Below are 24,759 nucleotides of genomic sequence, written 5' to 3' on the forward strand. Positions count from 1 at the left end.
TATATAAATGGCATTCAATAAGACTGTCCAAATCAATGAAGAACCAAGTGGATTCAAACATGAAATGAATGGGGGGTTATATCTAAATAATAAATATGGTTTCCTTTAATAAATTGGAAGGGGGGCGGGGCGAAAGACAGAGCACAGAAAGAGCAACAAAACCTGATCAAAACTGAGAGCAAGTGATCAGAGGAGACACGCAAGAATTAAATACATCACCATTCCTTCTCTTCATCATATCAATAAACACACCTCCCCCCCACTGCTTGCAGCATTTAAGAACTATCAAATCCCCCATGTTCGTACACAACAGATCAAATATTAACTATTGAATTTTTCTGAAACAATCAATGTTTTTGTTCATGCCATACTAGTATTGCAAAATGAATCAGTAATGCTGGTTACCTTTTCCTTTTCTGAAATCTGTTTTGGTTTGTTTCTCTCTCTTCTCTTTGTTTGTAGATTTTGGAAGTGGGGATGGTGCTGCAATGGGAGCTTGGAGGGTTGTCTTAGAGGGCTTTCTTCACTTGGAAAAAGCCAGGGCGTTCGCTGTGTGCAGCTTCGACATCTTCGGGAGATGCAACTGAAACTACCACTCCTTTGTTTCTGACTGACTCGAGTGCGTCGGCGAAGTTCTTGAAGTCCTTCAAGCTGTTGGCAGAGAGATGGACATAAGTCATGGCAAAAGAGTAGAGAAGCAATTTATTATGAACCAGATAATAAAACCCGGAAACAGAATTAAATGACTTGCCTACCCTTACCTAATGCCAATTCATTACTTTTGTGAGTGAAAAAACATGACAAGAGAGCCTTCATTAAAAGTGGATTGGGGAAACTTTACTTAAGAAGTTGAACCTGCATCTAGACTTAACATTCCCATGTTTCTGATTGGAACGTTAATAAGGATGTAATAGTAATTAGTATGGAAGTTATTTGGGTATTTGGTTATAAATAGAGGGAGTTGGGCATTATTTTTGTGAGTGAATTAAGGCTTCAGAGATTTCTCAAGAGGGGAGGGTCCAAGTACCTCGAAACAGTTGCATTAACTTGCTTCTTTACCTTTATTATATTTCAATATCATTTTAGTTCTGTTCAGATTCTATCAGTTTCTTCAACTCAAGCTTTTTAACCCTCAACTGAAACCCCTAGACTTAACATTCCTAGAATTAAGATGTCGCATTTTCAAGGATATCATCGGGACGAAAGGAATTGTCGTATTATCAGGGAAATATACTCTTCTTTTGACTGTTTTATGGACACTATTCTTTCTAATTCTTTGTTTTTAGCAAAAATAAGCGACCTATAAATCATCATAGCTCATCTTATTTAATCTCCAATTGGAGAGGTTTCTTGTAATTCACCAATAGGAGCTTGGAGTTCTTACCCCTATACTTCATCTATCAATGAAATCGTTTAGAGAATGTATTCGGGCAGTGGACTTGCTTAGACTTTAGAGAACTAATGCACGATGTGATGGAAAATCCCCCCCCCCCCCCCCCCCCCCCCCCCCCCCCCCCAAATCTAACAGCATACAGATTGGCTAAAAATTGACAATCTTCATTGGTATGATAGATTAAAAGAATTTGCAAGCCAAAACATTTCCTAACTTACTATACTTCAACACAGCCAACAGTATTTCCAAGGGAAAGGATTGACAGCTTGCTTGCTAAAATAAACATTAGCCAGTAGTCATTTTTTACCTGGTTGATAAAATCTCTTCCCTTCTCCTTTGCCTTTCCTCTTCTGTAATTCCCAACAAATGACGCAACAAGCTGAAGAGAACAAATGTAGATGGTAAATTTATTTCAAACAGAATGGCGATTTAACAGAGAGACAAAATTGTCCAGGTTTTTTTTTGGTTGAAGTTGTTCGTAGTATCGAAATACAAATATATATAAGTTGTAAGCCAGGCAGAAAATTAGTTTGTCTTTCTTGAAATTAAATGTATTCTACCTTGCAAATTAGAGGGGAGGAAAAAACAAAGAAAATTCTTTTCATCAGAAAATTAAATGTATTCAAAACTTCTTAATTTGTGTCTTTGAACCCTTATGTTATGAAATATACTTTAATGTGTCAATGTTCTATTAGCATATTAAGGACAATGGAGATCACCCAATCGTATCCAATCAATATCCACCCATTTTAGTATACAATGAATGCTATAATAGCTTGGTATTGGGTGGATGCAACAGACATGCTCGTATAATAGTATTTTAAGAGGAACACTTCTTTCTCTGTTTTCCTGGACGCTATTTTTCACGACTTCCTTTTATTTAAGAAGTTTGTTTACAAAATACAAGTTCCTGTTATCTAAGTATAACAAAATCTGTCGGGCGAGGCTTGATGACCAAAACCTGGCTAAAGACGTTTAGAATTAAATACACAACATATTGCAAAGAACAGGCTGATGATTGTAGAACGAGAAGAGAGTGTAACCATACCTACTATAACCTTTAGCATCAGGAAGCTGGTATGAATCAACATCTCCAATGGTTCCAATTATGGCTTTTGCTAGAGTATCATTATCCAAATCCAATTCACGTAGAAAATCAACAGTTCCATCATATACATCAAGTGTCTTTAACAAATTTGGGTCACGATAAGATAAAAAGGAGAATACTCCTGCAAATACAATTCAAGTAGGGTAAGATTACCTACTGATATTTCATGCAATGGCAAAAAGATGGTAGCACAAGTTTATACCTGAATGAGTATCAAAATCACAAAACCCTCCATAAGCACCTCCACTTACTCTAACACGGTCCCATAGCCAAGTATTACTAATATATTTTGAAATAACATAGGCACTTCCATTAAGTTGATAGCCAGTTTCATAAATGTTAGCTGCTTTTCCAACGTAATTTACCTGGAGGAGTTAGCTATTAACAAATAGTTGAGGAGAAAAAAAAATGAACAAAAAGTAATAAGAGAATGCCCTTACCTGAGTAGGTATCAATATGGCTTCATTATCTGAAGAAAGTCGAGCATTCCAAGAGCTGTTCTTAATGACAGGTTCATTAGGAAGCAAATCAAGAAATTTGCCAATGAACTTCTCCGAATTTGTGAGGTTTTTGCCATCAGCAGTAATGTTGACTAGGCAATTTTTCCTTGAAAGTAAGGATTGGCGGATTTCCTCAAGTGATGAAGAAACTTCAGCCCAGTTTTGATCAACTTTCTCTTCAAGAGTTCGCAGAAATTCCAGATAACTTTATACGATAAACAAAACAAGAAAAGGAGGATGAAATCAATGTACTATTCTGAAACATCTCGGATAAGATGATACATGCATACTATGTTCAAAGCTCATTTAGCTCAAGGAAAAGCTGTTAAGAATATTATTAGGATAAATAATAGAAATCATATTAAGATATTAGGTACATATTAGTCATTAGCCAAAGTTGGCTAGAGAAGTAGTTATATCCTTTTATAAGAAACATAAATATTAGACAAGACAGAAGAGATACAACTTACATATTAGGCAACCTTCTCGAAGTGCATGGAAAACTTGTAATTGTCCTTAATATTAATACCGTTTTATGTTCATTTTTATTTTAGTTTCTTGTTCCTATTGAAAACCATCAGATGAATTGCCAGACCATATAACAAATCCCAAAAAGAGTTCCATTACCATATAAAGAGTTAAATGCCCAAAAGGAGCATGCACGTCGACAGCATAGCACCAGAAAAGACCAAAATGAAAAAACAAATGAAAATATTGAAAATATACCAACCTGAGACCACCCATTTGTTCAGAGATCCACCCAGCACTGTTCAACTTCGCATCCATCCTAGCAGCAGCAATTCCATGACCACTACCTCTTAACCGATTCTGATAGATATCACATACACATTAATACTTAACATATCACAATTGTGGGTATCGGCATTTTAGTCGTTTATTCATTTTATGTACCTCCATTCGTGATTTGCTCTGAGATACAAACTGTTTAAACCGTTGCTGATCTGTAAACTGTACTTCTTGAAGAATGCAGTTCATCTACACCATAAAAAGAAATGAACTTTTTAGTTTATTATCAGGAAGTAGCTAACTGTGAGTTGTACATTAAAAAGCCAATAGTAACGGTGAGTGGCTCAGCTACAACGCAGTAAAAAACTGCACAATGTTGAAATGTGAATATAAAAGGACAAATTTGTTGGTAGTCGGCATTCCACATAAATAAACCAGAGAATATACGCAGTGCACATTTTTTTTTTATTAAGAAAACTCAAAAAAAAAAAAAGAAAAATCGAGTTATATACCAGGTTGAATAAGTCTTCAGCACATCCTGACATAGCCTTGCCTCTGACAATCATATGAGTACATGCCTTGTCATTGCCACGTATAGATGATGTAAATGGATAAACTGATATCCCACCAGTTTTCCTTCCAATTAACTGATTAAGTTGCACAAAAGTCAAGTCTTTTGTGCCCATCTCTAACAATGATTGACTGTCAAAGAACATTTGGAAGTCAAAAAGATATACTCCGAAGAATGGTAAAAATGTTAAGATTCACATCAAACCACTCCCAAATTCCGATCAAATGCACAAGACACACTATACATTAATGATTGATATCATCTATAAGATAATTGGCTACAGAAAATGGGGAGGAGATAGCTTAGAACAGTTCAATGTATCTCAACATAAACAGAATACATTAAATCTCGTAAGCTAGTCCGACATAAGGATGGATTTTCCAGGCAATGAAAGGTTATAAGCACCTAACTCCAAAAATGGCTTAAATATTGTTTCTCGCATCTGCCTTTTAAATTCCCTTTAGGAATCTCACTCACAAGTTAATCATTGCAATTTTGAGGAGGCACCTAAGAATTCTTCAGTCATTGATCTTTTGCGAGATTTAAAATTAGGAATGCAAATGAAAAGCTATTTGTCAACCCAAGCATAGCATAATAGAAAAGCACCTATTAGCCTTTCATACCGTTGAAGATTTGATCCCTCACTCCATATTTGTTGAATTTGAAAAAGTTACAAGCTACCTGGAACGACCAACATACTAATGAAGTTCCACCACTTACCAAAATAAGGGTACCAAAGGAAGAAGCTCCTGCTTCATTGAACTCATATCAAAAACAACTTCAGAATAAAGAACATCATTTGTGAAGAGTTCGTGTTGTAAGACAGTTACTCCATTGACATTTACAATCTGCAGGTAGATTATATTAAAGAGTAAGAGATTAGAAATTAAGCTAGAATGCAGATTGTCGACTGAACTCAAATATGGATTGATATAGTTACCTCTGATGGAATACGAATAGGTTCTTTAGGAATATCTTCAAGGCAAAGGCATGGAACACATTTTAAAGCTTCTGGTGGATCAGGTGTTTCCTGCTTCAGCCGTAATTCCTGTGTAGCACGTGCTAGTTCAGCAAGATCTTCTTCAGTCATGCTTTCCTTCACTTTCTGCAAGATTTGTTTTTCAGCTGCTTCATCACGAGAAGCTTTCTCTGGATCAGGCTGTCAAAGGAGGGCAAGATGGAAACTAATGAAATCAAATTTAACGACATAGCAAATGAAATTCTGAGTGAAAGATTCAGCATACTTTACCTGCATCTCAATAGTTACTCGGTGAGGGTTGTTCAAGATGAATTTCTCTATCAAAGGAGAAAAAACAGCTTTGGGTCCTTCCGCAGCTATTCTGGCTTTCAAGGCCTTCAAAGGCTCTTCATACTTCAATGGTTCAAATGGATCCATATCATATATCCATTTACCCTGTTGATTTTAATTTTTAATAATTGTAAGCCAACCAACTTTAAAAAAGAATTTGACCAACTAGGAAATAAAATGAGCTGGTTATAGTTATAGCTTACAATGGATCGAAGCATAAGTGACAAGCCTCGAGGGAAAGATCCAGTATTGTTTTCCCGCAGGGAAAACTCAATGGTATTCATGGAAGCCTCTACGGCATCATTGTCAAAACCTTCCTCTGCTAATTTCTTAAATTTATTTAGAATTAATTCTTCTACTTTTGGAATGTCTTCGTCCAAAACACCCTTCAATCCAATTCTAAACTGTGGTTGTAAGAGCTCATCTTCAATCCCACCACCAACAATGGCCTCTCCTAGACCACTCTCCAGTAAGATTTTCCTCAGTGGAGAAGCAGGAGTTCCCAGCATAAGATGGTCCAAAAACCCAAGAGTAAGCTCAGTTTCCAAGTCCAAGGGCTTTTCAGAAAGCAACCAATTAACACAGACCATATGCTTTTTCTTCAAATCACCTTCATCACCAGAAGGATACTTTTCAACAATCCTAACCGGCTCTGAGAATAGCCTTTGTTGCTCAATCTTAGATTGGTTGGATGCTGGACTAGCATCAAACATGTCTAGATACTCTGTGATGGAGGCAGAGAAGTGAGTAAACTAGTCAGTAACAGATAAAATACATAATCCAATAACAAAAACATTATGGTTAAATTATAGGGTCTAGTTTAACTTCAGTTTTAATTGATAATTCCCGTACTTCTCAAAATTTTATCATCAGTTTTATCCTTTGATTACATCTTAACGCACACCCCTGTCATTAATGAGTAACAAAAACCTATCATAACAAGTTAATAGTGATTGCTGACCAAAAGGAGTTATAAAAAGCAAACAAACATTACTGTTGACCCTTCAAAACACAATTATCCCAAGCCCTCTTTCAGTCTTCCAATCGAAATAGGGCCTTAAAACCAATTCATGTTTTTCAATTGATATGACTTGTCAAACTTTTACATTGTTAAAATAAAATGCCATGGGATGTCACATACACAGATAAAACTCGTCGCAGTTGATCTACTTTATTCCTCCATAAAGGGAAGGATGTCAAAATAAGTTTTAAACAAATGGTGCACATGAAAATAAAATTTTAAAAAAACACACACCCAAGAGAAAGGCAATAATAAACAAATTAAAATATCGACATAATTTTTTTAAAAAAAATGATGTGGGAAAATCAACATGAACAAAAAGGAATTTTCTTGAAAAGAAATTGTGTTACTGTTTCAAACTAATGAGAAGTTTGTGTATCTGTGTGCATGTAGGTGTCACTCTATGTTTGTGCATTCTTAAAAATAAAAACTAGATTTCATTTAAAAAAAGGTAATATTCATGGTTTTTGGCAAGAAATGGTTTTATTGAAATAAAGAAATATGTAAAGCAGAAGTGTCAACAATAACCAGGTTCAAGAATGTTCATATTTATGCCTTATTTTACTATAACAAGTTCGCACATTTTATTAAAAAAAAAAACAAAAAAAAAACAACCCATGACTTTCTAATACTACATTAAATAAAAACAATGATGGACAAGAAAACTTAATTGCCTTTTCTAAAAGAAAATATATTATTATCATTCTCCTTTAATTACCTTTGAGAATACGCAGTCGTTCAACTGGATCATCATCTCCATAAAACCAAATCCTTGCATTTCCTGGGTGGTAAAACTTACGGTGAAATTCCTGCAGGCATGAAAAATGAGAAAACACGAAGAAGAAAAAAAGAGAACGTACAACTTGAAGATCATCCAAAGTGAAAGAAATATGTATGAGCAGAAATAAGGATTACAGTTTAACTTCAATGGAAAAGATAGTAAACAGACGTGCATGCGCATTGTTGAAGAGAGAGAGTCCATTCCTTTTGGAATGTTACTAAGCAGATAGCTATCCTTGAGTTTTAGCTCTATAGAGTTAATTTAAACAAATAAGTACGCTACAGATTTAGTTCTCACAACACGACAATTAGCAATTGACACAATCCTACTCCAACTAAAAAACAATAAATAACAAAAAATCAACATCCTTGGAGCTGGAAATCCTGATCGTTGTTTTTCATAATGAACGGCATAAAGTTAACTTAAATTTCTTAATAATATTTTGTATAATAAAATAGTTCAAATTCCTTAAAAAACACTTCATACTAAATTTAAAATAAAATATTTTTAATTAAAAATTAAAGAAATTAAGATACAAATGTCCATTTAAAACATAGGTTTATGATGCCATCTTCCCTCATACCATTACTGCATACCAAAATCCCCTTGAGGATACAAATATACCTCCTTTAATTAGTCTACAGATAATTGAGTGAGGAATACTACTAACTCAGGTTATCAATTGGCAAATCATTTATAAAGAACTGATCATTCTGTTCTTCTCTCTTACGTGGTACATATGGCAGTAAAATTCTCCACAGTACATACTATATCGATCTTTTATAAAATCCCATTTTTCTCATCAAGAGTAAAGTAATACGTGCCATATGCACATACATGCATAAATGCATGGGGAGAGAAAGAGAGAGAACAAAACTTAAAAGACTAAAAAATAACCAACTTTCAACTATGGCATGTACAAGGCAATAGATAACAACCTACAGGCCACATGACAAGCATTAACCAAATAAAGTGGCTGCAACCTCAAGATTTACATTTTTCATGTTATTATCCTACTGGCAAGCGTTCTTACAAGCTCCCATCTACTGCACTTCCTTTGTTCTTTTATAATTTTCAAAATGTAAACTCAGTAATCAATTCCAATAAAAGTATGCGAAGAAAAATAACCTTGAATTCCTCAAATGTAAGCTTGGGAATAACTCGTGGGTCGCCTCCACTATCAACTCCATATGTATTGTCTGGGAAAAGAGCCTGCAACACTATAATCAATGAACAACCAACTACATATATAACAAATAGATTTTATTCAACTTACTCATAATCATTGAAATTGGATTTATGGTTCTTTTCAGGTTAAATTAAGAATCAAGTCCCTGAAGTTAGTTTTTTAAATTGTGTCCAATAGGTCTCTAAATTTTAAAAAATGCATAAAAGGTCTTTAAACTTCCAATTTTGTGCCTAATAAGCCCTTAAAATATTCAAGATTTTATTAAATTAATGGATTTATTAAACATAAAATTAAAATTTGTGTCTATCGAGCCCTAAACTTTTAATTTTGTATATAATAAATACCTAAATTTTGTAAAATGTCAATTAGGTCAATAACCTATTAAACACAAAATATTAAGTTTAAGAATCTATTAGATACAAAATTGAAATTTTAAGGACTTAATAGACTAAAACATAAAAGTTTATAAAGTTTTTTTCTTTTTTTGTCATTTTTTTTATGAACAATGGAGATGAATATTCATCAAAACAGCCTACAGCGAAGGGGTAGAGATAACTTCCCAAAAAACTGACAAAGGAGAGTCTACCAATTGTCAATAAACATCAAAAGTCTATAATTTTTTTTTTTTTTTTTTTCTAGAATATTAACCTTCCCAATTCAAAATTACAGTAATTATATCAATTAAGAAAAATGATCTTTTCTAGAATACTTCTCCTATGAAGACGGACTTTTTCATTTCAATGAAAAGATACAAAATGGAGAATAGCTTTCACTGTATCGTTTGTGTTCCATCTTTTCCAACCTAGAGTCTGTACGATATATGCAACCTTGGAAGGTTCCTCCCCAAAATTCCAAATACACCTTAACCATTGGGCTTGAGGAGAGGGGCTGCAAGGTGTTGGGACAAGGATTTGTAGGAGAACTCTCTGGTACTTTCAAGTAACCACTCTTTTATCTTCAACCAAGGAGAGTTTAATAGCAGCTATTCTTTGAAGATACGTGAGGTCCAGAATTTCATCATCTTTTAGGACACTTTGGAAGGTTCGATTCCAGATCTCTCTTTCCCTGTCCCAACACTCAAATATTTTGTGGCACTTCTTCTGGGAAAGATTCCGGAGTCTTTCTTCTTTTAGGGCTCTCTAGAAGGTCAATTTTAAATTCTTTTTCCATGTTTTAACATTAAAAAATTATGGACAAGATATAGATGTTATAAAATATCCACGATACAAGTAACCATAGCTACATGGCAAACAGCAAAATAGGCTCTCAGTTTCTCTCATCTCTAACTGTCTGAACTCAAGTAGATATTAGCTGGATATGCTTTTGAAAGATTGATTTATATATTTCTTATTTGATTTTATATTTACTTGTGTGTGTGGTTAAATTTCTGATGAGTCCAATTCTCCCTATTTTTTCTATTCTAAATGACTCCTTAAGAAATTGGTTGTACATTATCGTTATGGACATACAACGAAATGAATTTTGGATCCGATTCCTAGTAATCTTCATGGATATGTCTCATTCTCCCTAGTTTTTTTTTTTTTTTTTTTTTTTCCCTTTCTTTTTTCAGCTTTTGATGATGGACTATTTACATAGGTAATGCTACTTGGTTAAAAAAATTGAAATCTTCTAATCATAACAACACACGAACAACATGAGCAAAGGTTCTAGAGTATAGGAGAGGAAAGGAAACCAGAGGGAGATAAACAACAAAATGGTTCTTGCCTGCTGAGTTACTCGTCCTAGGATATTGTCAGGCTGGGAGTAAACTCCTTTCATTTCATTGAACACCACCCCTGGCATTGAAGAAAGATTTAGTGAAGAAATTAGAATCTAACATTTTCTCTCATCGAAGTAGAGAGAATACTGCACACCATGATGAGTGTATGCTAAATTACCTTTATAAGATATGTCTTCTGATGGATCATTTAGTTCATAATGCCACCCCTCTTGTTGAAACGTCTTAAAGTCCTCCACGCACTTAGGAAAGAAGACCGCATCCAAGTATACATCAACAAGATTATAAAAATCCTGGGGATAAAAACAAAGTCATCTTCAGTCAGCTGAAAACTCAACAATATTTGCATCTCAGCCACTACAATCTTATTTGTGATTCGCATATCACTGCTTACCTTTGTATTTGTTGAAGCAACTGGGTAGCATGTCCTATCAGGATATGTAAATGCATTTAAGAATGTATGTAAGCTTCCTTTCAATAATTCAACAAAAGGCTCCTTCACTGGGTACTTCCTTGATCCACACAATACACTGTGTTCTAATATGTGTGGAATTCCAGTAGAATCATTCCTGTGAAAGAGTTATAATTTGAGATTGTACGGAAACTACTGAGAATGATATTTCATGTCCTATCGTAATTATCAGTTGGTTTTTAGTTAAAAAAAATACCAGCAAGTAATCAAACTGGAAGCCAAAACTCAAAGTACACTTACGGTGGTGTACGGAGAACAATCCCAAAGACCTTATTCTCATCATCATTCGACACGGACATCACCTCCGCACCAGTCTTCTTATGTCTAAAAAGCACAGCTTTTGACTTGCACTCACCAATAAATTCCTCGGAGACCTTCTCGAATCCAAGCTTCTCAGCAACCTCATCAGACACTTCTGCAAACTCTACGCTCAAAGAACAAACAAAAACAACACTCAGGTCCACTTATCGCAATCAAACATGGACTCGAATCTCATAAACTAGAAAAAGAAAAAAAACGCCAAAAGAAACACAAACAGCATTTGTAGTCAAACACGAAATTAAAAACTCAACAACAATAATTCCAAGTAGTTTTCACGAATTGGCTAAGATATGGAATTGAAAAACAAAACAGAAATGAAACTCAAACCTGGAGGAGAGTGAGGAGGGGAAGCAGCAACAGCACGCGGAGCCAGAGACGAGAACTTCTTTCTGAAGTGAAGCGGACGAGAAGACGAATACGCCGGAAGTAATCTCAAATGACGACGAGGCAGTGAATTGAGACGGTGTAACTTCCTCGGAACAAACGACGAAGATGGCGGTAATGTAGAGCGAGACAATCTGTGAGCTGAACGGAAGAAGATTCTGTTGCATACCAGAGAGGAACAGGTGAGAGAACGGAGAAGAACAGATTTCTCCATTGGCGGATTTCGATTGAAGATTCCAGAGAGAAAGAGAGATGGAGATATGGGTTTAATGGGTTGCTTGTTCCTGAGGATGAGAGGTTTACGAGTGGCGCTGAAACTCGCCGGAAACAAATATCTGGTCAATTTCTCATTGAGCTCTCAATTCTTAGCCTAAATTAAAAACAAATAAATAAATAAATAAAAATACTCTTTTTTTTTTATATAAATTATTTATTCGAAATTAGTTTTTGGTTTTTAATTATATAAGCATATATTTATTATAATTTTATTTAATCCTTCGATTATTATTTTCTAATAATTATTAAAAGTAAATTTTATTTTTTTATAATATATATTGCCCTCCCTCTTGTCCTCTTTGGGCTTTAGATCCACCGGTATTTGGGCGTCCCCTCAAGGCTTTAGAAGCCGTTTGCTAGGGGAAGGTTTCCACACTCTTATAAATTGTGGTTTGTTCTCCTCCCAACCAATGTAAAGCCGTTTGCTAGGGGAAGGTTTCCACACTCTTATAAATTGTGGTTTGTTCTCCTCCCAACCAATGTGGGACGTCACAATCCACCCTCCCTTCGGGGCCCAGTGTCGGTAGCATATATTGTCCTCTTTGGGCTTCCCCTCAAGGCTTTAAAACGCGTCTGTTAGGAGAAGGTTTTTCACACCCTTATAAATGGTGGTTTGTTCTTCTCCTCAACCAATGTGGGACATCACAATCCACCCTCCCCCCGACAAGAAATGTGAAACCGCCCCCAAATTCGTCCTTACTGGCACACTGCCTCGTGTCTACCCCCTTCGAAGAACAGTGAGAAGGCTTGCACATCGTCCAGTGTCTGGCTCTGATACCATTTGTAACGACTCAGATCCACCGATAGCAAATATTGTCCTCTTTGAGTTTTCCCTTTCGGACTTCCCCTCAAGGCTTTAAAACACGTCTAGATAAGGTTTCCACACCCTTATAAATAGTGGTTTGTTCTCCTCCGAACGGACACCACATTAACATTTTTTTATTAAAAACAAATAAATAGACATTTACAATAATATTGCCACTTTAATGTATTTTTTAAAAGAAAAATTGACGTTGATAAATATTTTTAAAATTTAGCGTACAATTCATTTAATTATAAGATGTTATTAGCCATTACGTGGTCACATGTGTACTACTCCTCTACTCCAACTCAAACATGAATACGACATTTGATTGTTCCATTTTCCTAAGTTTACAACTTTATTTGATTGCTTCGAAATAAATCCATAAACATGACTCGTTAAAGTCGAATAATGAATTGATTTTAAAAAATTATTTATATCTTAACTTTTTAAAAATAATACAATATATCTATATTGATATGAAATCACTACAAGAGGAGTAAGATTCAGATTACTTTGTTCATCGAATATCTTAAGGCAAGAACATTATTTGAGATTCGAATCACTCCACAAGAAAGATTGAACACGTCTAGCTTGAATGATTTTTGTTAATCAAATATCTCAATGTAAGAACATTTGTTTAAGATTTGAATAACTCAACAAGCAAGATTGATCATGTCGAACTTGAATGATTATACCTGCAACCTAAACTACATAGAATTTGAAAGAAACTTAGTCATTGGCTAAAGAAAACACAAATGCTTATTTTACTATATTTTCCTAATGATTTTATATGAAAATGAAACTATTAAAGGCATTCCAAGACTTGTAACATTCATACTTTATGGCCATAATTAACCATTATAACATAGAGTAAATAAAAAGTCTTAAAATATATTAATGAAATACAGTAACTCTAAATTACTAATTTATCCAAAATTTATAACATGAAACTTCATTCATCTTCAATTGACATGAATTGGAATATTTTTTGATAATTTCAACAGCATTTTTTTCACATGTTCATTGAAATATATTATATTATTGATGCTTCTTAGTTCACATCATATACATTTGATTAAAAATATTAATTTTATTATTTTAGTGGCTAAATTGATAATAATTCCAAATATTTAAAAAAATAAAAATGGTATTTTACCTTTAGTTATATATATATATATATATATATATATATATATATATATATATATATATATATATAACTAAAGGTAAAATACCATTTTTATTTTTTTAAATATTTGGAATTATTAATTATTTTTTAAAATAATAATAATAAGAGATAATTACATTTTGACCTCTAAAAATGCTAAAAAAATATAATTTATTAAATTCATTTATTTATGAAAATATTAATAAAAACATTAAAACAAATTTTATTTTAATTTAAAATTAGAGGGGTTCATATTACCTCGAGTTTAGAATAGGGTTGTTATAGTTAAAAAATCTATTAAGTTTTTTTTTAATTTTTTTTTTAAATATATGACATTTATTTCTATTTTCTTTTTTATAAAAAAATATTTTTTTAATCAAATGTATTCTTATTTAAACAAACGAAAATACATAATAAAAACAATTATCAAACGACATTTTAAAAGTCACTCTCTTCAACTAAACATGCCGTCAAGGTCAAAACACGACACAATATCTACCATTCAAAAGAGTGAATAGATCTGAAAATATTATTACTCAAGCAAACAATACAGAGTTAAGAATGAGAATTAGAATTGGGATCGAACGTTCAATCTTCATTAATATTCACAACGTTTGAATAGGATACAAGCTACCAACGAAAAAAAACATTATCTAAAATATATTCTCAAAATATTAACCAGATTAATTCAAACTAGTAATATTAAGTTGCACTAACAAAAACAATTTTATTAGTTTCAGTATATTTAAAAAACACAACTACGATACTGAGGCTGTCGATAATATTTCAATCACAATATAACGAGCATCAACTCAGCTCGAGTAATTAATCAGTTGTAAATAACGGCGGTGCACGTTTGCATAATTTAAGACATCATCTACTAATGTTTTGTTGGAGGTCGTGACTAGAAATTTAAACCTAATTTAATTTATTTATGTCGGAGGATGAGACATTTTTCAATATTTTTAGGAGGAGAGAGAGAGAGAGAGAGGCAAGGATTTGCTCAAAAGGCGAAGAAGAAGAAGAGAAATAAGGATCGAAGAGAGTGAGGTTGCAACGGTCGAAGGCTTTTAGGAGAGCCTCATAATCATTTTGTTCTTCACGAGAAACCCTCAAACCCCATTAATTTTTTTCCCCTTTTTCTCTAATTTCTCTTTCTTCCTTCTCTTTTTGTTCTCTGTCTTTTCATCTCGTTTTTTTAATTTCTTTTTTTCTTTTCCATTTCTGTTATTTGACTGAGGCGCTACACAGCGATGGGAGACAAAAATTCCAGAAGGAAATTAAAGGGAAAGTTAGAAGGAGGGATTCGAAGAAGATTCTGAGCTCCTCCTCAAATGCCCTTTTCCTTCTTTTCCCTTTTACCTTCTTAACAATGGCGGATGATCCCTCTTCATTGACCAAGGTATTACAACAAAACATCCGTTTCTTTGTGTGTGTGTGTGTTTTTTTTTCTGGGTTTTTAATGATTTCTGTAATCTCTGTCGTCTTTGATCTGCGTCCTGGATTTTCGGGTTTGATTTTGTCGTTTACATTCGAGCTGATACTGAATCCAACTGGGATTTCTTGTTCTGGATTTGTTTGAGATTATTGCTTCTGTTTGTTTGAATCGAATTATTGGTTGTTATGTTCTGTCTAAACTCAATTTTTGAAGGTTTAGTATGTGCATGTTCAATCATAGGATGTTTTTGAGTAATTCTATGATGACCCTTTTGGCTATGGGAGCTGAATCTGTTTGAATCTAATCTCTGATTCATGGGGTGTAGCTTTTGCATCATAGTGCTTTTCTTAATGCCAAGGAAATTGATGTGGTCTTTTGTGAGATCTTATATCGGTTGGGGAGGAGAACGAAACACCCTTTATAAGGGTGTGGAAACCTCTCCTTAGTAAACACGTTTTAAAAACTTTTAGAGGAAGTCTAAAGAGGACAATATCTGCTGGCGGTGAGATTAAGCTGTTACAAATGGTATCGGAGCTAGACACCGGGCGATGTGTCAGCGTGGACGTTGGCCCCGAAAGGGGGTGGATTGTGAGGTCCCATATCGGTTGGGGGGAGAATGAAACACCCTTTATAAGGGTGTGGAAACCTCTCCCTACATATGTGTTGTAAAAACCTTGAGGGGAAGCCCGAAGGGGGGTGGATTGTGAGGTCCTATATCGGTTGGGGAAGAGAATGAAACACCCTTTATAAGGGTGTGGAAACCTCTCCTTAGTAAACACGTTTTAAAATCCTTCAGGTGAAGTCCAAAAGGACAATATCTGCTAGTGATGAGATTAGGCTATTACAAATGGTATCGGAGCTAGACACAAGGCGATAAGCGAGCGAGGACGTTGGCCCCGAAAGGGGGTGGATTGTGAGGTCCCATATCAGTTGGAGAGGAGAACGAAATACCCAAGTGTGTGGAAACTTCTCCTTAGTAAAAACCTTGAGGGGAAGTCCGAAATGGAAAGCCCAAAGAGGACAAATGGTGAGTTTAAGCTGTTACAAATGGTATCAGAGCCAGACACTGGGCGATGCGGTGAGTTTAAGCTGTTACAAATGGTATCAGAGCCAGACACTGGGCGATGTGCCAGCAAGGACGCTGGTCCCAAAAGGGGATGAATTGTGAGATCCCATATCGGTTAGGGAGGAGAACGAACCACCCTTTATAAGGGTGTGGAAACCTCTCCCTAGCAAACACGTTTTAAAAACCTTGAGGGGAAGTCCGAAAGGGAAAGCCCAGAGAGGACAATATTTGCTAGCGGTGGACTTGGGCCCTTACCTCTTTGGTGCATCTATTCCTCATCGAATATAGAAACCCAAGATCATTAGGGTCTAGCACGAGCATGGTCAATCCTAGGATCTTTATCAGTAATTCTTTCTTGTTCAATCTTTTATATCTGAATTCTGGTAGCTTTTGCATCACAGTGATTTTCATAATGGCAGGAAACTTTTATTTTAAAGGTCCCTAAGAAATCCCCATTGATGCTAAGGATGATTGTGTTGGTCTTTGCCATGGTCTGTGGTGTATTTATATGCACAGTTTGTCTGAAGCAAATTAGCACAAGTACGAAGGTCGGGTTGTTAAGAGTCCAGGTTGTTGACATGCCGTGTTCGAAGCCTACGATCGATCCTTCAGACGTTCCTTTTGTGCACTTTCCTAAACCTACAACATATAGCAGGTAAAAGGAGTATCCATTTTGTAGTTCGACTTAAAATTGAAATCGAATAGATCGATAACGAGTATATTTTCTGCACGTTTCCAGGGCTGAATGCGCTTGCCACCCGGTTCGATTTTTTGCCATTTTGTCGATGCAGAGATCGGGCAGTGGTTGGTTCGAGACGTTATTAAATAACCATACTAACATAAGTTCCAACGGAGAGATATTCTCGGTTAAAGTTAGGAGAAGTAATATATCAACCATTGTCGAAACGCTCGATAAAGTTTACAATCTGGACTGGTTTAGTAGTGCTTCGAAAAACGAGTGCACAGCAGCTGTTGGCCTTAAGTGGATGCTTAATCAGGTACGAACCGTTGTTTTCGTGACGCTTACATCGTGAAATTATCTCGTTTTGAGTAGCTTCCAATTTGGTTTATGATGCCTTGTGATATGAGTAGGTTCTTTGAATATGTTGGTTGGATCATGTATATTCACTGTGAGATCCCACGTTGGTTGGAGAGGGGAACGAAGCATTTCCTTATAATTGTGTGGAAACCTCTCCCTAATAGACGTGTTTTAAAGCCGTGAGGCTGATGAAGATACGTAATGGGTCAAAGCAGACAATATCTACTAACGGTAGACTTTGATTATTACAAATGGTATCAGAGTCAGACATTGAACGGTGTACCAAAGGGGTAGATTATGAGATCCCACATTAGTTGGTGAGGGAAACGAAGTATTCCTTATATGGGTGTGGAAACCTCTCCTTAGTAGACATGTTTTAAAACGGCGAGGTTGACAGCGATACATAACGGACCAAAGCAGACAATATCTACTAGCAGTAGGCTTGATCTATTACATTCACGCTATGTTTATATTTCATAATTCGTGTCGATGAACGGTGTCATTCTTTGTAGGGGTTGATGCAGCACCATGTAGAAATAGTAGAGTACTTCAAACGTCGTGGCGTTTCAGCTATCTTCCTATTCCGACGAAACCTTCTTCGCAGAATGATCTCAGTACTCGCAAATTCATACGATCAAGCCGCGAAGCTGTTGAACGGAACCCACAAGTCTCACGTGCATTCACATCACGAGGTTTCGCTCGTTTATCTCAACAAATATCTGCATTTTTTTCTTAATCAAAGATCTCAGCTTGTTATAGAAACGTTTCAGGCAGATATACTCGCAAAATACAAGCCTGTAATTAATGCCACTCTGTTGATACCCAATTTGAGGCAAGTAGAAGAGACAACAGCTAAAGCTTTGGAGTACTTCAATAGCACCCGACACATCGTGTTGTATTACGAAGATGTAGTTAGGAACCGCACCGTAAGACTCAACTCGAACCCAACTCGAACCGTGTTTGTGTATTTGGGTGAGCCATTTTCTGACCAAATTGTCTATGTGGTTGCAGAAATTAAGTGATGTTCAAGACTTTCTGAAGGTTCCACGGAGGAAGTTGAAGAGTCGTCAAGTGAAGATACACCGAGGTCCATTGTCGAATCAAATCGAGAACTTGGAGCATGTCGAGAAGGCATTAAATGGAAGCCAGTATGAGAGTTTTTTACACGCAGACTTTCGGAAGTAAGTACCCGAACGAAACTCGGGAGGGTGGCGAGCTAAGAAGCTGTATATATAGCATCATCATCTTGTGCCATACTGCAGGAGGAGGAGGAGGAATAGAGGCATATCCTTCCTGTTGCAATTTTGGATTTGGCGCAATGCATTTTACTTGTTCTCAGTAACATTCAGTTCATTCTTTTAACCTCTTCTATTCACATTCCATTATTTTTTTACCTTGTATGAAATGTAGCCTTTTTTTTTCCCATACTTTTGGAACTCAAGTATTTATTTGTTATTAATTTTAATCTCAATGTTCGAGAGAAAGTAGGAGTAGTAGGTACTATTGGCGACCTCTTCTTGCCCTGTTCGAGCGGGGTGAGGCGAGAAACAGAATGAATGGGGTAGGGGGAGTCGTGCTCGTTCTCCCTCCTTATCACGCCAGTCGAAGAAAAAGGGAAAATGGTTGGAATCTAGGAGAGATTAACGAGATTGAGCCCTCATCTCGAGTTTTCATGTTCTGGTGGGATGTTTTTTACGAAAATATCCTTGCTCTTGAATATTACTCCGTGAATGCTCTTTCAGTGATTCATAACTTCTTTCAACTAGTTCATGTAATTTCAATAAATTTTAAATTTAGTGTTTAAAATGGACGAGTTTTCCTATGGTTTTAAAATGGGATAATCAATCCGTTATATATATATATATATATATGTATATGTATATATATATATATATATCTATATGGTGGTGGATATGAAGTTGACTTTGGTCAAAACTCGATTGAAATTTTATTCTAAAATTTTAGTTAAATTAAAATATCGGTTAATTTTGAAGTTTATATCTATTTAGTCTTTTAACTCTCAAATTTCCATGAATTTTTTTTAATTAGTTTAAATTTACCCAAGTAATTACTGATAGACCAGACACAGAATTGAAAAAATTTTAAATTATATCTAAAAATGGATTAATTTTTTATTTTTTTTATTTACATAATAATTTATGTAAAATAAAAAATAAAAAAAACCCAAAATATAGAAATAAAAATAGTATTTTAAAGTGGTTTTGGTTTTTGTGATAGTATTTATTTATTTACTTCTTTATTTTTTTAAATAATAATACAAAAATTAGAAAGATTAATATTATTTTATCTTTAAATTTTCAAAATTAATAATTTATCCTAAAATGTATAATGTTATAACCGAGTTCAATTATGATAGATAGACAAAATTGTGTATTCATTGATCATTACAAAATTATGAAGGAGCAGTTAATTAATAACGACATATTCTTGCTACGATGTGACATTTCATTATTAATAATTTATATGGTTATTGATTACATATTTTTTTTCCTTACTAGCATAAAGTTCTCTTTATTGCCACCTTCCCCTACTCCGTGCTATCTCTAGAAACTAGAAACCGTCATTCATCAGGTGAAAGAGAGATTGAAAGAAAATTAAACGGTATAGGAAGAGAATTGAAAAAAAAAAATACACAATAGAGAGACAAATCTGTAAATTGAAAGAAAAAAACTACGAAATAATAGAGTTAATATGTAAGCACGTATAATATAACTTAACATCAGTGATCCCAAACCGTTCTTAAGAATATTATCAAATGACGTTAACAGTTAGTAATATGACGAAATAAGGCAAAGGGTAATTTCGACATTTTGCCATGCAAACGAATAAATACAAGAATTGTTTACTAATAATATTTTTCACATTATTATTTGTTTGGGATAAAAAAAAAAAAAAAAAAAAAAAAAAACTCATTTTATACTATTTAATTTTTATTATTATTTGAAAATTAATGTTATATATTTTTTGAAAACATTTTCAAGATATTCAAATCAAGTTTCAAAATTGAAAAAAAATATATATGTATATACTTTTTAATAATTTATTTTTATTTTTGGAATTAGATTAAAATTTATAAAAATGGAAAACTATAATTTAAAAAAAAAAAAAAAAAAAAAGAAGATACAAAGGAAACACAAATTTTAAAAATAAAAAATGAAATCGTTAGCATTATCAAATAAATAAATTATTTCCCAAAAAAAGAAAAAAAAATTATAATATTAGTTAAGTAGTAAGTAGGAGATTAAATAAATAATGGTAGATGAGATGCGACCCAAAAAGTGGATTTCATAGGCCAAAAATGTGGACTTCTTAGGCACCAACCACAAACACATTCTTTATTGTTTTTTAGATGTTTGTATCGATTTCTCGAGCTGGGCTCTATCTTTAGTGATATGCTTTTGTTACCGTAATAGTCCATATCTAGAATTTAGATACAGATATAGAATCTGAATTTGATACTAGACGACGTTGAAATTTTTGCATCTTTTATAACATGACCACATTATTTGTAAAAACTATCTGTACTTACCAACATGGATTCGGGTGACAGAGACAAGACGAAATTGGGAGGCTATAGAGTTTCTATAGCTCAATTAATAAATATTAAAATTAATAATAAATTTGAGTTAATTGAATTTTTTTAAAACATTCTAAATTCTACCTTTTTTTATTGAGTTGATTTAATCAAATAAAATCAGCCCACAAACTCCTTTTTCTTAATTAAAAAAATGAAAATATATTTGGGTATTATTTTTTTTTAATTAAGATTTTTTAATTTTTTAAATGACATTTGACCATATTTTATTATTTATCACAATTAATATATAAAATATAATTTAGGTTAACATTTAAAATATATTAAATCTAGCCACTAAATTTGTCATTCTCATCAAACATAATTAATATATATATATATATCCTTGAATTTATAAATTATTTGCATTGTGCAACTTAATGAAAACTTTAATTATTAAAAATATATTTAAATATTGGGAATTATTGGCATTTAGGCACAAAAAATATTTAAAAATAATTTTTCTTATTACAAGAATTTAATAAAAAAAAATTCAAATTCATTAATAAAATTAAAATTATTTCACATTTTAAATTAAAAAAAAGAAAAATGGTGGGAGGGGTTTGTTATAAGGCGGCTGGCTTCCAATTTATTTTCTCTCTCATATTTTCTCAGTCAATAATTTTCCTCTCTCTCTCTCTCTCTCTCTCTCCTTCCTCTCCTTTTCGTCTCTGTTCTGAATCAGCGCCGTCCGCCATTGTTATAAATCCTTCTCTTCTTCCCCGTTCTCCAACTAACCCTAAACCACTTCCATAGCCGGACCTCGGAGATTCCTCATTCCCGTTCGCAATGGAAGTGGCGGTTCCGGTTCTTCCTGTCGACTTCAACTTCGACAGCGCCTGCTCTTCCCCTTACATGACCGCTCCTTCCAGTCCTCAGCGCTTTGGAAACTTCTTCTTCTCCAGTGCTCCGACCTCTCCCTCACATGCTGCCGCATTCTACTATGAATACAAGGAGTTTGGTTCTGGCTATGGCGATGGAAGGATTTCTTCGGCGTCGGATATCCCTTTCCTGTGGGAGGAGATGCCTGGAATTGCGAAATCTGGAGGCGATTGTTGTAGTAGTGTTGCTGATGAGGATTTTGAATTCGATTTCAGTGGACAATTGGAGCGGACTTCTTTGTCGGCTGAGGAGCTCTTCGATTGTGGTAAAATTAGGGCTCTGAAACCTCCGCCGTGCCATCGAGTGACTGATTCGGTTTCCTCCAGTGCGATGTCGCCTAAATCGCCGAGATCGGTGAAAATTGCGCAGGTATAGCAGAAATTCATCGAAAATAGAACTCTGCTTTCGATATCTGTGTTTTTTCCCCCCAAATTTACTGAACATTTCGATATCTATAGGGAAAGAGAATGGTTCACGAAGCTTTCTCTCCTCGCCACCACCGCCGGAGAGATACAGATCCATTCGATGAGGCTCACAAAGCAGCAACACAAAGAAACAGCGACGGAAAGCGAGGCAGAGAAAGAACAAACATCTCCGCCTCCTCGCGGTCGTCTTCATCCATAAGACGCAGCGGAAGCCGATCGTTATCTCCACTCCGTGTCTCCAATAACATTCTCGATTCCGACCTAGAAATGCCAGATAAATCCGGCGTTTCTTCCGCCACAAGCAACGACAAACACTCAATCATATCATCATCGGCCTCATTCCTCTCCACCTTCTCGTTCTCCAGAGGACAGAGAAGATGGAGAATCAGAGACCTGCTACTGTTCCGAAGCGCATCAGAAGGGAGAGCGACGGACAAGAAAGCTGTAGAGGAGATGAAGAACTCAAGCTTCCGGTCGATGGAGAGCCTGAGTTCGGTGTCGAGCTCGAGAAGGCGAGGGCCGATTTCGCCTCACGAATTGCACTACAAAACGAACAGAGCAGTTTCAGAAGAGCTGAGGAAGAAGACGAGCTTGCCGTACAAACATGGCCTCTTGGGCTGTTTAGGATTCAATTCCAGTATGCAGCGCAGTTTCTCCAGAGGATTTGGCTCGCTCGCACGTGCATGAAATATTCCCTCAAATAATTAATTTGATTCAATATTTTATTCCCAATTAGACATAAAATTTGCAATTTGTAAATTCATCCATACTAAAATATACCTAAATTGTTTAAGAAATTAGAAAAATGTTTAAAATTTTGGTAATCTTATATCTTAATTTGAATCTATCGACCGTCGTCTCCAATCGTAAATGTTCGTCCAAAATTAGTTCATTTTGAGTTAATGAAATTATCGTTTTTGTCATAACCGCTAGGAGTATTAGTTGACCATTGTCGGCATAGTACAGATAAAGGCTAATTTTGAATATATGTTAAATTTGAAAAAGAAAAAAAAAACGTCTATCTATAAATACTCAAACCGCAAGGAGTATTAACCGACTGATAACAAAGAAAGGGTTCGTTGTCATATTTGAAACCGACATTAGCAGATAAGTATAAGGTGGTGTTTTTTTCCCTACTTGTAAATATTTTCTTTAAACGAACAATTTTGTTATGCTCATATATGATATAATATGAATCTGTCTCGATAATTAAAATATTTTATTTTTCAAATGATCGGGAAGAAGTTAATTAAAAAAAATGTGATTATGCTATGATATTAAGAACATATTATGTGAATAAAAGTTGATATGTGGTATAATGTATAAAAGCATTGAAGGCACAAAGTCTATGGGAGCATATATCATAGGGAAGAAAATTGGTAGCCCTAAGCCTAAAAATTCAACAAAGTTGGTATCAATGGCTTAGATGTAGTAATTGAATGAGGGGGTAATGGGTATTAATTGCATCCCACGTCTAATCTTAATTAATTATTCATGTTTCTCGAGTGTTTCTCTAACTCGAGGTCTATTACGTTCTAGGGTCGCTATTATCATTTTCACCAACTAATTCTGACCCATATAAATGAATAGTACATGTTAAGACCACGTCTAAATCAGAACAATCTTAAAAATAGGATGACTAAGAAATGTTTAAAATAATTGAAAGTCACTATCTATACAAATAAGGTGCATCTTCCCTTCTCGATGACCCAATCATATAAATTTCATATGAGTGAAGACAAAATATACCGAAAGAACTTGTGTTGGCCTATGAAGATAGTTTTCCCTCTTAAGAAGCGAGAAGTAGGTAACATGATCATATTGTAGGAAAATGATGGGATCATTAGGTATCTGATTCGAATTTTGAATCTTAGGCATGGTCGTTAATCTATTCCCTATTTAGTTATTTTGATTTGTTCGAGGTAAACAATAATAACCCATTTAAAGGAAAAGAAAGGGGGAGAAAATGGAAAGCATGAGCATGATACCATAATGATAAATGATGATATCAATAATTACATTCTAATACATTTGGAGAACATTTTTCAACCATTCTTCAAAAATAAAAATCAAAGAAAAAATCAAATTTGCAACACATATATATCCATATAAAGTCCAATGGGATGAAACTAAAAGTTGTTGGGCCAAATTTAGCGATAAAGGTTGAACTTTCTATCTCGAGGACATTGAGAATTTGAGTAGGCCAGAAAGTAGTTGACGATAGAACTTATAACAGCTCAAGCCCATTGCTACCAAATATTATTATGTTTAAGCTTCCGCTCAAGTTTTTTAATACGCGTTAGGGAGAAGTTTCCATACTCTCACTTGTTTCCCTTTCCAATCGATATTGGATCTTACAATTCATCTCCCTTTGGGGTCCAACGTCCCCGCTGACATTCGTTCTTCTCTCCAATTGATGTGATATCTCACAAAAACAACAAGTCGAAATGGGAAATAATAATTTTTTAAAAAATAGAAATTTAGTTTTTTTTTTTTGGATAAAAGATTAAGCAGCCTTATTGGAGCACGCC

General features: G+C 34.6%; 3 protein-coding genes across 5 annotated transcripts; 2 read left to right on the forward strand and 1 right to left on the reverse strand.

Moving 5' to 3' along the window:
• Positions 1-206: 206 nt before the first annotated feature.
• On the reverse strand, positions 207-11,892 carry LOC111811328 (presequence protease 1, chloroplastic/mitochondrial). Its single transcript, XM_023698113.2, has 19 exons — positions 11,478-11,892; positions 11,070-11,253; positions 10,752-10,926; positions 10,518-10,650; positions 10,345-10,415; positions 8,559-8,642; positions 7,368-7,458; positions 5,832-6,352; positions 5,569-5,733; positions 5,260-5,478; positions 5,040-5,167; positions 4,261-4,450; positions 3,914-3,997; positions 3,732-3,829; positions 2,942-3,206; positions 2,704-2,866; positions 2,442-2,622; positions 1,701-1,772; positions 207-651 (listed from the first exon to the last, which is right to left on the reverse strand). The coding sequence occupies exons 1-19, from the start codon at positions 11,746-11,748 to the stop codon at positions 510-512; spliced, it is 3,237 nt and encodes a 1,078-aa protein (XP_023553881.2). The 5' UTR covers positions 11,749-11,892; the 3' UTR covers positions 207-509.
• Positions 11,893-14,726: 2,834 nt separating this feature from the next.
• On the forward strand, positions 14,727-18,753 carry LOC111776391 (uncharacterized). 3 transcript variants are annotated; one of them, XM_023655828.2, is made up of 6 exons: positions 14,727-15,185; positions 16,725-16,942; positions 17,027-17,285; positions 17,839-18,018; positions 18,097-18,252; positions 18,338-18,753. In XM_023655828.2, the coding sequence occupies exons 1-6, from the start codon at positions 15,156-15,158 to the stop codon at positions 18,509-18,511; spliced, it is 1,017 nt and encodes a 338-aa protein (XP_023511596.1). In that variant the 5' UTR covers positions 14,727-15,155; the 3' UTR covers positions 18,512-18,753. The 3 variants fall into 3 exon arrangements, with proteins under 3 accessions (XP_023511596.1, XP_023511595.1, XP_023511597.1); XM_023655827.2 differs by having other exon boundaries at positions 14,728-15,185; positions 16,707-16,942; XM_023655829.2 differs by having other exon boundaries at positions 14,728-15,185; positions 16,804-16,942.
• Positions 18,754-21,522: 2,769 nt separating this feature from the next.
• LOC111776390 (uncharacterized) lies at positions 21,523-23,245 on the forward strand. Its single transcript, XM_023655826.2, has 2 exons — positions 21,523-22,172; positions 22,262-23,245. Exons 1-2 carry the CDS (start codon positions 21,711-21,713, stop codon positions 22,913-22,915), a joined length of 1,116 nt encoding a protein of 371 aa, XP_023511594.2. The 5' UTR covers positions 21,523-21,710; the 3' UTR covers positions 22,916-23,245.
• The last annotated feature ends 1,514 nt before the right edge of the window (positions 23,246-24,759 follow it).

The sequence above is a fragment of the Cucurbita pepo genome, chromosome 15 (assembly GCF_057944985.1).
Source record: "Cucurbita pepo subsp. pepo isolate OVF chromosome 15, ASM5794498v1, whole genome shotgun sequence".
In the NCBI taxonomy this organism is placed as follows: Eukaryota; Viridiplantae; Streptophyta; class Magnoliopsida; order Cucurbitales; family Cucurbitaceae; genus Cucurbita; species Cucurbita pepo.